The sequence below is a fragment of the Tasmannia lanceolata genome, unplaced genomic scaffold (assembly GCF_043159265.1).
Source record: "Tasmannia lanceolata isolate RefF3 unplaced genomic scaffold, GAP_Taslan_0.1 ptg000003l, whole genome shotgun sequence".
NCBI lineage: Eukaryota > Viridiplantae > Streptophyta > Magnoliopsida > Canellales > Winteraceae > Tasmannia > Tasmannia lanceolata.
Window position 1 is genome coordinate 59,282,801 of NW_027518680.1, and position 16,282 is coordinate 59,299,082.

The following is a 16,282-nucleotide window of genomic DNA, read 5'->3' on the forward strand; positions in this document are numbered from 1 at the left end:
TCCTGCTTCTACAGGACTTCCTTATCAAAGCTGATTGATGAATTTAAAGCTCAAAAAACCTCTCTAATGGAGACCGGAAAACCCTAATTTCAAATACCCAAGTAGGTAAAACCCTATGTTCCATTACGTAGCTGATTAGTCTTCAATTTTTCCCATCCAGAAACCTCTGTAACAACGATTCAAACCCTAATTTTCAAAACCCAGATGCATTAATCTTTATTTCAACCCCTCAGACACATCTCTTACAGCCAACGAAACCCTACAAACCCTAATTTTCAAAACCCAGATGAATTAATCTTTATTTCAACCCCTCAGACACATTCTGATAGCCAACGAAACCCTAAAAACCCTAATTTCCAATACCCAGATGCATTAATCTTTATTTCAAACCCTCGAACACATCTCTGATAGCCAACCAAACCCTAAAAATCCTAATTTACAAATTATTTTTTGTACCAAGATGCAGAACTCTCTCTTTCCACCTTCAACAAGCTCTTTGATGGCGACCAAAAAGCCCCAAAAAACTCTAGCAGAATTCGAAGACATAATCCTCCGTAAAATCTTCTTAATCTCCCTTACTGATTCAATCCAAACCGATCCGAAAATCATCTATTTAGAGATGACTGCTGCTGAAATTCTCAGCGAAGGTAGGCCACTCGTCCTCACCCGCGATTTACTGGAGAGAATTTTGATTGATCGACTATCTGGCCAATTCCCCAACGCTGATCCGCCCTTTTCGTACCTCGTTGGATGCTATCGGCGAGGTTATGAAGAGGGGAAGAAGGTTGGTTCAATCAAAGATCAGAATTTGAGGTTAGAGATTGAATCAGTTATTAAGCAGGCTAAGAAATTAGCAGTTTCCTATTGTAGAATCCATCTCGGCAATCCTGATATGTTTCCAAATTGGGATAATTCAACTAATAAAAAAACTTCTCCTTTGTTGAATTTAATTTTTTCAGAGGTTTCTAGTTCACTTGATGGGTTTGGGGGAAGTAGTATAGGTGGGGGAGTGAGTTGTCCACCTGGGTTTTTGGAGGAATTTTTTAGGGATTCAGATTTGGATAGTTTGGAGCCAATTTTGAAGGGTTTGTATGAAGATTTGAGGGCTAGTGTACTTAAGGTATCGGCGCTTGGGAACTTTCAGCAACCATTGCGAGTGTTGAGGATTTTGGTCGGCATTCCGATTTGCGCCAAGGGGTTGGTGAATCACCGGTGGTGGATTCCGAGAACGACTTACGGTAATGGGCGTGTGATTGAGATGATGAGCATTTTAGGTCATTTTTTTCATGTCAGCGCTCTTCCTGATCATAGTAATTTTAAGAGCGAGCCGGATGTAGGGTGAGTTGGATTCGATTTATATGTTGAATTTTCTCTTTATTCTGGTTTAAGTTTTGTTTGCCTATTGGTAAATTTGGCTGGATATGCTTCACTAGATTTTTTAGAGTATATGTTAGAATGCTGTAGAAAAAGCATTTCAAGAACAACAAAAGGATATACATATCTATTGTAGTTGGCCCTGAAAATCAAAATGTTGGCGTCTTATATTGTTTTGCACATTATTTCTTTAATAAAATCAAATCTGCATCCTTAATTCTCTAGTCTATGGATATAGGAGATTTTTTACCAATTTGTTGCCTACTTTTCAGTTGATTGATGGTAATGGTGTCTATATGCATCATCAACTTGTGATTTTAATAATATAATTCCTTTCCATTATGTGTTGTTATAGACAAGGTTTTAAATTTCGGTTTCGTTACCGGTTTCGGTCCCCACAAAAATTGAGGTCAAAATTTCGAAATTTTGATCGAAATCCGACGGAAAAGTAAAAAGTATATTTTATTAGTTATCGAAATCCCTGAAATTTTGGTCGAAATTTTGGGATAATTATAAAATAATTAAAAAATCGAAAAAATGTGTGGAAATCCCTAAAATTTCGCACGAAATTTCGGAAATAACGAAATTTTGATTGAAATTTCGAAATTTCGGTCGAAATAATGACACATTTCGGTTATGTGGCGTTTCGGTTTCGGTCTCCATCGAAACCCAAAATTTCGGATTTCGGTCGAAATTTAAAACCATGGTTATAGATAAGGTAATCTCTGCTTAGATGTTTCCCTGACTACTTTGATTACTACGGTGAACTGGTTAGGGTTATGAAGAAAAACTTAGTGTCTTCTTGTTTGTATGTTATATGAATAGAACAAGGTCTATCTACACACACACACACACACACACACACACGAGAGAGAGAGAGAGAGAGAGAGAGAGAGAGAGAGAGAGAGAGAGAGAGAGAGAGAGAGAGAGAGAGAGAGAGAGAGAGAGAGGAATGCTAGTTGCAGACAGGAGGTCTGCCGTTGCACTTCTAACACGCCAACATATGTAAGTGGAAAAACAGTTGAGTGTTTTGAACTGTTTCAACCCAAAAATCTAGGTGTTATGACATGTGTCTATGTGTTTAGGGTGCATCTCCAGACCTTGCGTTTGCAGATAGCATTCCTCATATAAATTATTTATGTATATAAAAATATATGATAATATTATTATCCTTACCACCAACTTGAATCTTGAACTATAAAACATTAACAGGTTTATGATCTACACATTATATTTAGGGCAATAATAAATTCTCACCCCCGGAAACGTTAAAAAATGTTAAAGTCTGCCGCATATGCTCCTTTAAAGTGGTGCGAATTATCCTACAGGGGGTGCGAATTTATCATTGCCCTATATTTATACTATCATAAGATTCATAACATTATGCCAACATGAGGTTGTGTGTGCCTGCAAGATTGGAACCTCGCAATAAAGATGTTTGAGTCTTTGGTCATGGGGTTATAATTTTTCCACTTCCTCCAATCCCTAATTCCCCACACTGAGTTTATGTTATTGTAAGATTCTGGTAGTACAATGTTGCCTGATTGCTTCAAAAGTATGTAACTTGATTTGAATTGATCCGACCAAGAAGGTTCATCTTTTAGAGTGGGAGGAGGTGTGCTCAATGTGATTGTGATGGGGAGGTGCTTAGCATTTGACCATCACCTACTTGCAACATTATAAAAATTGCAGCAGAGGTGGTTTGCAGTAAGGAATTATGATATCATCTGGGATGCGAGATGGAGATTAACTCATCCCCAAAGTTTAGTCAATCTGTTGCGCAAGATATGTGGGATGTTGTGTCAAGTCTTTATCTTTTCTTTTTTTTTACTCAGATTATTAATGCTATTATTTTTTTTGCTTCGTGAATTTCATATTATGCAAACATTAAGGGGCCGTTTGGATACGCAGATTTCAGAATCTTGAATTTCCTCCAAATCGTAGTTGGGAGATGAGAGAAGGAGACCAGCCGTCGTTTTCTGTTTTCTCGCCCTTCTTTCTGTCAGCAAGAAAGCAGAAGATCATCCCATCTTTCCAGGTTTTAGAAATCTCAGGATGTGGGAGAGATTTCTATAACCTGGATTTCTTACTTAAAATCCAAGATTCTAAAGAGAAGTGAAGCAGTCGAGCTCCTTCTTCTCTCATCTCCCAACTATCATTTTTGAGGAAATCCAAGATTCTAAAATCAGCGTATCCAAACGGGCCCTTAATTGCTTTGAAATATCCTAGAAGGGTTTGCTTTCAATGCTTATGTTTCTTATGCTCCAACCCTGTAGTCTTAAAATGCTTTTTGAGGATGCAGCTGCCTATCTCAGGTTCTCATGTGTCATTTGTCTTATATTTTTGAAATGCCAGCCTCCAGTGCTTCTCTGAATCATCGACACGTCGACCAGCGGACTTATTATCTTCTTTCACAACAATTAGGACTGTAATGAACAACTTGTACGATGGCCTTACAGAAGTTCTTCTTACTCTCCTTAAAAGTACAGATACCCGTGAAAATGTTCTCGAGTATCTTGCAGAGATGATCAAGAGAAACTCGTCAAGGTCTCATATACAGGTGATATGCTTTCTGAGTTTAATATCGTTCAAGTTACCATATAGATGCATTAAGTGCATCATATGTTAAACATAGCTATCCAAGAGAAAATAAAGTCAGCTTGTGTAGCCTTGTATTGATACGTAATTGCCTACAGGTTGATCCACTATCTTGTGCAAGTTCTGGCATGTTCGTCAATCTCAGTGCGGTGATGCTTCGGCTATGTGAGCCCTTTTTGGATCAAAATTTAACTAAAAGGGACAAAATTGATCCAAAATATGTATTCTATAATGCCAGATTGGATTTGAGGTGAGACTACAGAGTTTCTTATCTGAAATAGACTATTGGTATGCTTTTCTTTTTGTGCTCTACATTTCTTCTCGACAATATTTGTTTTACTGCCTCCTAAAGTGGTTATTATGTGTTAGAGAGTTGACAGCTCTCCATGCATCATCTGAGGAGGTTACTGCTTGGGTTGACAAAGACAATTCTGTGAAACCCGATGAATTTAGACATAAAACTGATGAAGAGAACCGAGTATTACAATCTCAAGAAACCACGAGCTCTGGCAGTAATAGTGGAATTTTTGTTCTTTCTAAGGCCAAGCCATTGTCGAGTTGTACCGGAATGCCTAAATATCCATTTATTTGCGAGTGTTTCTTCATGACAGCACGCATCCTTAACTTGGGGCTGTTGAAAGCGTTTTCTGACTTCAGGAATTTAGTTCAGGTAATAGCTGATGCATTACCTATAGTATAGGGAGTTTTTTGTGCTTTGATCTATTTTAATATTTGCGATACTTCCATGCCCATTTCTGGATCTTTATGTTGAACTTTTGTCATCATTTTAACTTGTCAATTTGTGAATATTTTGAACATCATATTGAACTTAAATTAGAAGAAGACTTAATAAATCAAATTGTAAGCTGTAGGATCTTTCATTGTTTTTATAGAAGTAATAGAAATATACAAGTACTGCAAACTCTTGTCATATTGCATTTAAATTAGCAGAAGACCTTAGTAAATCAAATTGTGAGCTGTAGGATCTTTCATTATTTTTATAGATGTAATAAAAATATAGAAGTATTACAAATTCTTGGAATACAACAATTTGACGAAATTAATTTTATTCTAATTTTCTACATCAATTATTATGATCCATGGCATTTCTAATGTATATAGATCATCCAAATCAAACATGAGAAAAAAGTCAATCCTAGCATGTTATCTACAATACCTTTTCATCTTTGTGCAATTCATATGCTAAAACTAATTTCAAAAGTATTTACAATAAAAAGTAATTCGCCTTCTATTTCTTCGTGAAACATATCATTTATTTATTATTTTTGTTAAAATGATTCTAATAAATCAAGAATCTTTTTCATGGTTGAATCATAATGTTTGGATTTTAAACCATAGGATTTTATGTTCCTAACAACACTCGGCTCACCTTTTCAATCCAGTAAAGCAGTTGTGCTCGGCATTGCCTTATTGTTTATTATTTTATTTATTTTTGAATGGCATTCCATTTTAAACTGGGTATTTCCATATTGTTTATTAGTGGAAAGCCATTTGAAACTTTTTTGCAGTTGCATAGATTGTCTTTTCCTTTCCTTTGGTATTGATCGAAGTAGATTATACCAAATTCACTCTAGCCCAGGCAGGCCTGTCGTGTCGTACTCACAAATATTTGTCATGGGAATTTCTCGGGAAGGAGTGAATCTCGGGGTATTTTATTTTATTTTTGTTCTTTTTGGGTTACATAGTGGAAAATTGGAATCATAAGAATATTAAAATATATAAAAATTTAAAATTGAAGAACAAAATTGATACAACAAATAATATCGTGAACTTATCACTATGTTTTCCTGCAGAAATTATATGATGAGGGGGCATATAAACAAAACACGTAAAGGAGGTACGATGGAAGTACCATCCTTGATATTTTATCCAATGGCAGCTTCTCAAAAAGTGAGCTGTTGTTGGATCAAATATCATGGGCGGTACCACCTTTACGTGTTTATATGCCCACTCAGCTTATAATTTCTCGTTTTCCTGATATTTTCACGGTAAATATAATAGGTGAAGATATCTCAATGATTATTTCTAGAATCATTGGGAAAAAATTGGGATTTTCTTGTTTGACTTAAAAATTGCAGAATATCGCATTTGTATTGGACAATGACTATTTTATATATATATATATATATATATATATATATATAGTAAAAAATATTTCGCATTTGATATTGTAGAATGACTATTATATATATAGTCACAAATATCTCTGGTATTTTTTAAAATATCGCGATATTGTGCAATTTTTTAGTCAAACAAGAAAATCCCGATTCAAATGTTGTTATAATGTATTATGCATAGACTGAGACAAGGAGTAAGGAGTGACAAAATAGATATTGCTTCATCTAGAAGCTGCAGGGAGCGGGAGTGTGTGTTACTCCATTTTCATTATGTACTTTCTTCATATGTTTGAGTTTCTTTTGGTAATGATGATCTGTTGTCATGAAATCTGTGTGTGTGTAGCTCTCCGTTTTCATTATGTATTTTCTTTATATGTTTGAATTTTTTTTGGTAATGATGATCTGTTGTTATGAAATCCTTATAGGACTTGTCTAGATTTGAAGAAACGCTATCCACTTTTAAAGCCATGGAAGGACAAGGAGCCTCGCCCCAATTAGAGCAGGATATAGCTCGCCTTGAAAAAAAAATTGAGTTATATACGCAGGAGAAGCTATGTTATGAAGCTCAAATATTGAGGGTATGTTCAATTGAAATGGATGTGTCATTGTCAATTCTCATTCTATACATTTCTTTATTCATGTTTTTAAAGGTATTACACCATTATCTTATGAAAAGTTGGGCTTTTATTAATCTGATTGGCATTGAAATGGTTGTCATTGGCAACTCATATTCTATACAGTTTCTTTACTCAAGTTTTTAAAGGCATTACACCATTCATCTTATGAAAAATTGGGCTTATATTAATCTGATTGACCATTATTATATTGAACAGTGGAATTGCATGCGATTTCGGTGTATATCCTTCGTTGGCAAAAAATAAGAATTTGATTATCTTTTGCATAGCATTTAGTTTGGAATGCTAACTATTGAATTTTCAGTTTGTAGATGTATGGTTATGATTGAATTGTCTTTTAACTAATGGGTGGTAAAAGTGCTTTTGTTTATTTTTAGTTTGATGTGATAATGAAAACATTATATTTTCACTGTTGATTTGTCTTTCACGTTTTATTTGAACACGGACTGCCATTTGCTTTTCGCAGTCAATTAATAATTAACTAAATATGTTTGTATGATGAAATCTGGAATTGGGAATGTGTGCTTTTTTTTTTTTTTACGTAAGAAATCACATGGCATTTCACAAGTTTTTATCCGAGATTTGTTTGAACCCATACACACGCTCTCTAATAAGTTTTCTTTCTTGAAGGATGGGGCACTTGTTCAACATGCACTATCGTTCTACAGGTTAATGGTTGTTTGGTTGGTCAGTCTTGTTGGTGGCTTTAAAATGCCTTTGCCATCAGAGTGCCCAATGGAATTCGCATGCATGCCAGAGCACTTTGTTGAAGATGCCATGGAATTACTTCTGTTTGCTTCTCGAATCCCAAAAGCTTTGGATGTTTTTTTACTGGTGCATGTTCTTATTCCAGTTGTATCACTTGAGCAGTTTTTTTTTTTTGACATCATTGGACTGACGTTCTTTTTCTTTCAGATGTACATAATAGACTTTTTTCGCTTCTCTCATTCCAGGATGATTTTTTGAACTTCATGATCATGTTCATGGCAAGTCCGTCATATGTCAGAAACCCTTATCTAAGAGCAAAGATGGTGGAAGTCTTGAATTGCTGGATGCCACATAAAAGGTGGATGTCTCCCTTGCAGACTAATCAAATACTTACAGATAAACTTGATGATTAGAGTTTTATTATTTAATGAATCTCAATTTGTGTCATGTGCAGTGCTTCACCTGCTACAGCTTCCCTTTTTGAAGGCCACCAATTTTCTCTCGAATATTTAGTTCGCAATCTTCTAAAGCTCTATGTGGACATTGAGTTCACGGGTTCTCATACTCAGGTGATTGCTACTCATATTTATGTCCCTTAGTAGTAGGGGTGCAACTCGGGTCGAGTTGAGCATTTGCTAAAAAATGAATTGAAATCAACCCGAACCCAACCTTATTTTATGGTAAAAGCTCAACCTATATTCCCAAAAATAATTCCTGGAAGTAGTGTGTATTGTTTTATTTTATAATCGGAGAAGGTTTCTTTATAGCAATTTTCTTTATATATGTAGCTTACCACTAATACACTATATACTTATATAGCAAAGAAAGATATTTTTTTATTTTTAACATTTTATAAAAATTAAAACATGGATAGAAAATAGTGAGAAAATACAACAGCATATAACACCACAATAGTATGAAACTATGAATTGTGTTATATATATATATATATATATATATATATATATATATATATATATATATATATATATATATATATATATGAGGAAAGTGAAGCTACACCGCCGGTGTAGCTAACTTAGCTACACTGCCGGCTTAAAATACAATGGGCCCGCATTGTTTTGGTGATCCAAAGAATTCATTTGATTGGCCCTCACATAGATAGGGTGTCCACCAAAAATCAGCTCCATAGGATTATCCCAACCCTTCAAACTGTGGAGGCAAAAATGGACAAATTTGTGAAGGTTTTTACACGTCCATTTTTGCCTCCACAAATCGTAGGGTTGGGATGATCCTATGGAGCTGATTTTTGGTGGACACCCTATCTATGTGAGGGCCAATCAAATGAATTCTTTGGATCACCAAAACAATGTGGGCCCATTGTATTTTAAGCCGGTGGTGTAGCTAAGTTAGCTACACCGCTTCACTTTCCTCTATATATATATATATATATATATATATATATATATATATATATATATAGGCTACTGATATTGGCACTATGTTTTCATAATTGCACAAAAACAGCTTGTTGTTTATACTATTTAAACAGCTTTCAAAGGTTATTACGGTTCTCAAAAAGCTCTCAGAAGCTTATTAAAAAAAGACAGGCTTAGTTAGTGCAATTATCAAAACATGATTGTGCCAATAATATCATTGGCCCATGTATATTATTGCGCTACGATGTTTTAATAATTGCACAAACACTGCTTATCCTTTCTATTATTTAAACATCCATCATAGGTTATTACAGTTCCCAAAAAGCTCTTAGAAGCCAATTAAAAAAAGACCAGCTGAGTTAGTGCAATTATCAAAACATGGCAGTGCCAATATCAGTAGCCTATATATAGTTAGTTAGTGGCAAGAATGTAGTTCTAACATGGCCTGATCTTTGGTTCTCATCTTTTTCTTACTTAAGGACTTGGGGTTTTTTTTTTTAAATTGACAATTTCATTGATACTATGAAGATTACATTGGGGATCAGGGGTCCCTACTTGCATTACATAGAATCAATTACGGGCGGCCAGGGGCATACTCCTAGGCCAGTAAAAACCAAAAGAAGTTATCTTCTGAGTCAACCGCTACAGTGAGGTCCACACTTCCATGCGCTGCCACCACGCCGAATAACTATTCCACTTTCCTTTCAAATTCTTCATCTACTACCACAACCGAGAGTGTCTTCACTATTCCCCCTTCCTTTCCTTGACATTGCCCAATGATCTCAATTGAATCGAATCCAACAAAAAGTGTCATATTTGTGGGCCCCATCAAGTCATATGTATGACCTGCCACGTCACACAGACTTCTCCACCACTTTCTAGCTGGCGAATTCAATTTTTAAAAATCCCGCTCAAAGGCTTGAGGCTATTGTGCACCCCTAACGTGCACAATAGCCAACCCATCAAATCCGATCTTCAACGGCCTCCACCTTGCGCCACCACCTGTGCCGGGGGATCCTCATTAAACCACCAATCCAAAAAACCCTAGTCTAACCCTAGAGACCACCATTGTTCACCCTAACTTCTTCTTCTTCACCTCCACCAAAACCTAAATCCCTAACCCTACCCTTCCTCCCACCTAACCATAGAGACCACCATTGTTCACCCTGACGTTCTTCCTCTTCTCTTCCACCAAACCTAAATCCCTAACCCTACGCTACCTTCCACCTAACCCTAACCTTACCTCATTCCTCATCCACTATCTCTCTAGCCACTGCCTTCCACCACTCCAGCTAACTACCTGCAACCCAAAACACCTATTATAACCTAACAACCCGGCCCTTCTAGCCCCAACCCTGCACCTTGATCAAACCCATATTTTACCCCCCAATCTCCAGACGGCATCCCCAATGCTATCTCCGGCTCTAGCCATCGCCTTCCACCACTCCAACTAACTACCCGCAACCCAAAACACTTATCCTAACCTAACACCCTGGCCCTTCTAGCCCCAACCCTGCACCTCGATCAAACCCATATTTTACCCCCAATCTCCAGACGGCAACCCCAATGCTATCTCCGGCTACCCATCGCCTCCGCCACTCAACATGGACCCCAGATCCGGCGACCCAGGGCTTCGCAAAGCCCTTTGCCGGTCATCTGCAGCACCATTTCCGACATTCCACGTGCCTTCCGCGTTTCACGAGGGAGAGGAGGGTTCGTGCGCATCCTTCATCATACTTTTTCTCCACCATCACCTCCACATCCAACCTCCTCCTTTCTTCCCCCGAATCCGGCCACCCTTTTTCATACTCCTGCCACGTCCACCACTTCTAACGACTCACCAACCCACTTTCTCCATCCACCCTACCCAGTTCTGATCATTTTCCCATTAAATCCGACCCACTCGGACCCAGATCCTGCCTTTCGGCACCTCCAGCCACCATTGCTGCGTCCCCTGCTAGATGTACCCAACTCTGGGCATCATCCGGCCACCAACACCTCCCTCGCCCATCAAGGGAGAGAGAGGGAGAGATAAGAAAGTAGGAGAGATAGATCTAAGAGAAAGAGAGACCAAAGAGATAGAAAGAGGGGGGATTAGAAAAAGTAGAAAGGGAGAGAAGAACAGGGAGAGATCTGAAAAATGAAGGAAAAGGAGATAGGGGGAGAAAGAGCAGGAAAGGAGAGAGGGAGGGAGAGATCGATCGGAGAGAGTGAAACCAGCGAGAGAGGGGGAAGAAAAAAATGCTAAAGGAGAGAGAGAGAGAGAGAGAGAGAGAGAGAGAGAGAGAGAGAGAGAGAGAGAGAGAGCCTCGCTCCCTAGGGTTTCCAATAACCTAGGGAGGGGGGGGGGGGGGGGTGGGTTGGTGTAGAAATCGCCTCTTCTTGCTCTCCCCAGAAATGGATATTTGTTTTTTAGCTTCTAAGGACTCGGGGTTTTGCTATTCCAAGTCTAGCACGATGGCAGGATGAAATGTTATTCCCAGCTTGTATCACCTAAATTGTTGCCTGGATGCAGATTAGAGTGCTATTGATGATATGCTAATGTTTAAGTCTACGGTTTCAAATTTACGAGCTTTCATTAATTGCATTTTTTTATTTTCTCGGTTATTTTTCCTCATGCAGTTTTACGACAAGTTCAACATTCGTCATAATATTGCCGAACTTCTGGAGTATTTATGGCAGGTCCCTAGTCATCGCAACATGTGGAGACAGGTAGAGACATCTTAGTAACTGTTTTTTTCTAAAATACTCCCATGCTTTATGGGTCTTACACCTAAGCATTATAGCATATCTATGCACTGCTTTGTTCTTATTTCTTTGCTCATATATTGGCCCAGATTGCTAGAGAAGAGGAGAAGGGGGTGTATTTGAACTTTTTGAATTTCCTGATTAACGATAGCATCTTTCTCCTTGATGAAAGTCTAAAAAAAATCCATGAACTTAAAGAGATGGAAGCCGAGATGTCTAATTCTGCTGAATGGGAACGGATACCAGCTCAAGAGAGGCAGGAGAGAACACGCCGCTTTCATTCTCAAGAGAATGTGAGTTTAATAGCTTTATTTGAAAAAAAAATTTATATGAGCCCTTCTGTATAAGTGGTAGAACTTCGAGTAGTCAGTTTACTTATTTGAAGTGAGAATTGTTCAAAGTGGTAGACATAAGCTCAAATCTTTATCCTGATGCTTCTAGATTACCATAGTTGATTAATATGCTTCACTCTTATCAGATGTGTTTGATTGTTTCTATCATAAAAATTTCAAATGAGCTGAAATAGATTCTTTTGTATAAATTGTAGAGTTTCCGGTAAAGTCGTTTTGCTTGATTTGAGGTGTATGAAATAACTTTTGTTTGTTTTTACGAGTCTAGATAATCCGAAATGACATGAAATTGGCAAACGAAGATGTGGGAATGCTAGCATTTACTTCCGAACAGATTACCGCTCCATTCCTACTCCCAGAGATGGTAATGTATTTTCAGTTTTACATTTTTATCTTTTAAAGGTCCAATAAGGTGCTAGGTTGGACCGAGCCATATCCCTCTTATTTTCTCTGTTGGAATAAAGTTTGCATCAACCATTCAAAAAAAGAAAAAGAAAAAAAGTTTGCATTATCTGATCATCTTCTTCTTTTGAATTGTTGTTGGACTTTTTCTTTTATGCTTCTTGTTGCAGGTTGAAAGAGTGGCAAACATGCTAAATTACTTCTTGTCGCAACTCGTTGGTCCCCAACGAAAAGCTCTTAGTCTGAAAGACCCTGAAAAATACGAGTTCAGACCAAAGCAATTGCTAAAGCAAGTTAGTATCACATAAGCATTCATTGAAATGCTTTTCCTTATTCTCCATTTCTTTTTTGTAATGAAGGAGTTCTGATCTTAATATCAGTTGTTTATTGCCAGTATAAAAGAATTGGTATACAGATTCAGTGCTCAGCCAAGTTATTCTCCTCTTTTCTTCTCCTTCCTTTTTCTCTCTTGACCTAACCCTAATCATCTCCACCGGTCTCCCAATTTATCTTTCTTCTGCCATTCATTCTTTAGCAAGGGTAGGGACTGATAAGGAGATTGGCTTAATCACATCAAACACCTAGTAGCACACGTTGTTCCCATGCCGATTTGACATTCCAGGCATAAGATACGGTTACTTTGCTGTGCACTTCAATGATGTTGACTACCAAATATCATTCTCTATATTAATGAAATAAAGTGAAATGCAAATCCTAACATCTTTCCATTTTTTGTCGTTACGACAATTTCAGTCGAAATTTCGAGAATTTCGATCGAAATTTTGGGAATTTCTATGGAAATAATGACATAGAAGGAATTCATGTAGTATTTATTTTGATGGGGATGGAAAAAGAAACATTTTGGCCTTTTCGGGGAAATTTAAAGCCATGGTTGGGACTTGGGGCTTTGCTTCCTGTTCGCTAGTGTGATGTACATGTATTTTTTCATGTTAGTTTTGCTTGGGGCTGTCACCTGTCAGTCCCATTTCTTTCTGATATCTTCTTTTTCTTCTTAACAAGGTTCATTGTTACCTCTCAGGAAAAAAGAAAAAAAAATCTCTCTTTCGATGTTATACAGAAACAACTAACCACAAACCCAATCCCAAGTTGTTTTTCTTCCCGCATCTGAACTTCAAAACTGAATCATGAACAAGGATTTTCCCTTTTCCCTAATTTTTTGCATTGTAGTCACCCTCTTTACAGGACTGGTGCAAGCCTATCTTCCAGGCACATTCTCAACCTTCTTGATGGATGCCCCCTTCTTGAATTGTTCCCATCTCTTCATTGTTTTACTGATTTTCACTACTCAGTCCAGTCAAACATGGAAATTAGAAGAGTGAATCCCAACTTGATTTCAAATGTTATAAACATTTAATTAATTATTAGTATCCTTCTATGAGTGACCATGGTTTTAAATTTCGGCCGAAATATTTCGGTTTCGGCACAAACCGAAACGAAATTCACATGGAGTCATTTCTTTACAAGATTTCGCAGAAATTTTACCGAAATTCCAAAATTTCGCCGAAATGTCGCTGAAATTTCTCCGAAATGCCGCTGAAATTTCAGTTGAAATTTCATTTTGGACATTTTTTACAAAATTTCCACCGAAATAGCCGAAATCGCTGAAATTGACACTGAAATTTTAGACATTTCAGTCGAAATTAAAAAAAAAATAAACGAAATCATAATCATATTTTTACATGATTTTGGCCGAAATTTTGGCCCGAAACTGAAACATTTTGGTTTCGGTGGTGGCCGAAACCGAAATTTAAAACCTTGTGAGTTACAACTAATTCAATAAATGATTTGCCTGCAGATTGTCGACATCTACGTTCATCTTGCAAGGGGAGACAAGGAAAACATTTTCCCAGCCGCTATCTCAAAGGACGGCAGGTCGTACGATGAACAGGTACTTAAGTTGAGGCGAAGCTTTTATGTCCGTTCCAGCAGATTTGTTACATGTTTTATTTTGATGTTACATTTTATCTTTCTCTGTCACTTGGATCGCATTGTTAATTTTATATTATCTTATAGTTTCAAATTTGCTACAGTTGTTTGCTGCTGCCGTGGATGTTCTGAGGAAGATAGGTGAAGATGGCAGGGTGATTCAGGAGTTTGTTGAACTTGGCGCAAAAGCAAAAATTTCAGCTTCCGAGGCAATGGATGCTGAGGCTGCCCTTGGAGACATACCGGATGAGTTTCTAGACCCGATTCAGGTACATTTTTATCTTCTAACAAATTCCTGTTCGCGCATACATATCTTAAAGTGAGAAATTTTTTTATGGTATATAATGCATTACTTAATTATTTTATTAATATCTACTTAAATTTTGAATTCTCTATGGACAACGATTTATCATTGTTGTCATTGGAGAGGTAGTGAGGATCAGTGTTTAAACTATGCCAAGTTAAAATGGAGCAGACTCGGGCGATTTAATGATTGTAATGGCAAGTTTTCATTAACTTGGGTGAATCAAATGAGGTTTTAAGGGACTTGGTAAGTAACAATCGGACTCGGACGAGAACCTGGCCAAAGTAATACTGAAACGACTCGGGTGAATCGATGATTGACTCGGGGAGTTTTCAAACTTGTTTTTTGACATGAAAGAGAAATGAGAAACGATCCTCATTTCTGTACTACTGTAGATTTCTGCAAATTCGTTCTTGTCTGGTGATTTTCCCTCTAGGAGAACACGATTATTTATTTTCATTCCCTTATCGTTCCAAGATTTCAGAAACAGGAGATGTAAAAACCTTAGAGAAACTTACTCGTCACCCAAAAAAAAAGAAAGAAAAAACTGAAAGCACTTGCAGAAGCATTAAACCTTTTCAGCATGGAGGGAGTTGATGAGTATTTGTTATAGCTTTTAGAACAAAACCAATCGTAGCTATGAGTTAATGGGTCCAGCGAGCCTGAAATCCTTTCATTCAAAATAAAGAACAAAACTCGTTCATCTTTTGAGAAATGCCGGCTGAACAACAAGATTTGACCATTCCACTTGTGTTTACTATCAATCTTAACAATCATACTGACATTCTTTTTCATGTTGCAGTACACTTTGATGAAGGATCCTGTGATCTTGCCTTCATCTAGAACCACAGTAGATCGATCAAACATTGAGAGACACCTGCTAAATGATAATGTATGTCACTCCAGCTTCCGGTTTCCTTTATTACACCATCGATATTGATTCTTAGTAGTTCTAATGCTAAAAATTAAGTTATTCTCTGACATTTTCTTGCTGATTCACAGAGCGATCCATTCAACCGTTCGCATCTTACCCAAGACATGCTCATTCCTGATGTTGAACTAAAGGCAAGAATTGAAGAATTCATCAAGTCCCAGGAGCTGAAGAGTATGGGCAAGTAGTGGAGATGGAAACCACTTAGCAGCTATCCAAAAAACAAGTGGTAAAATTATTTACAATTGAGTAGGACTGAAATGGAGACATCTTACTATAGTTTTTGACATGGGTTTCCTACGTTGGAGGCAGGTCGTAAAGGGGCTGCGTAACATAGTGAAGTTGCCCCATTCTTATATGACAATGTAATTTACGAAAATTTCTTATTTTGTGTACATACATGGATGTCATCGTGCCATTGAACATTGAAAATGATAGGAAAGAATCACTTGAAGATTTATCTATGAATCCAATGATATGTATTTTGTTTTTATTACTGGAAATGCTTCGTAGATCAGTTGGATGTTGTCAAGATATTTGAGATAGGCATCTGGGTATCTTTACTTCTTATTTGAATATATACATGAATATTAGCGGAAACTCAATGTTGAATTCTTGATTTTGGGGATGTTTGGAAAATCCCCTTAGAGATGGAGTTGGAAATATTAGTTTCCTTCCATTGCAAATTAGAAGGGATTCTTCATCTAATTATCTGCAGCAAATTTTGCACTTGATTTCATATTTCTC

General features: G+C 37.2%; 1 protein-coding gene across 2 annotated transcripts; it reads left to right on the top strand.

Moving 5' to 3' along the window:
• Nucleotides 1-16,031, top strand: LOC143857173 (putative ubiquitin conjugation factor E4). 2 transcript variants are annotated; one of them, XM_077367554.1, is made up of 16 exons: nucleotides 1-1,338; nucleotides 3,730-3,934; nucleotides 4,071-4,222; nucleotides 4,342-4,642; nucleotides 6,536-6,688; nucleotides 7,376-7,579; nucleotides 7,699-7,811; nucleotides 7,908-8,022; nucleotides 11,476-11,565; nucleotides 11,691-11,894; nucleotides 12,220-12,315; nucleotides 12,524-12,646; nucleotides 14,170-14,262; nucleotides 14,405-14,569; nucleotides 15,407-15,496; nucleotides 15,607-16,031. In XM_077367554.1, exons 1-16 carry the CDS (start codon nucleotides 461-463, stop codon nucleotides 15,721-15,723), a joined length of 3,099 nt encoding a protein of 1,032 aa, XP_077223669.1. In that variant the 5' UTR covers nucleotides 1-460; the 3' UTR covers nucleotides 15,724-16,031. The 2 variants fall into 2 exon arrangements, with proteins under 2 accessions (XP_077223669.1, XP_077223679.1); XM_077367564.1 differs by lacking the exon at nucleotides 7,376-7,579.
• The last annotated feature ends 251 nt before the right edge of the window (nucleotides 16,032-16,282 follow it).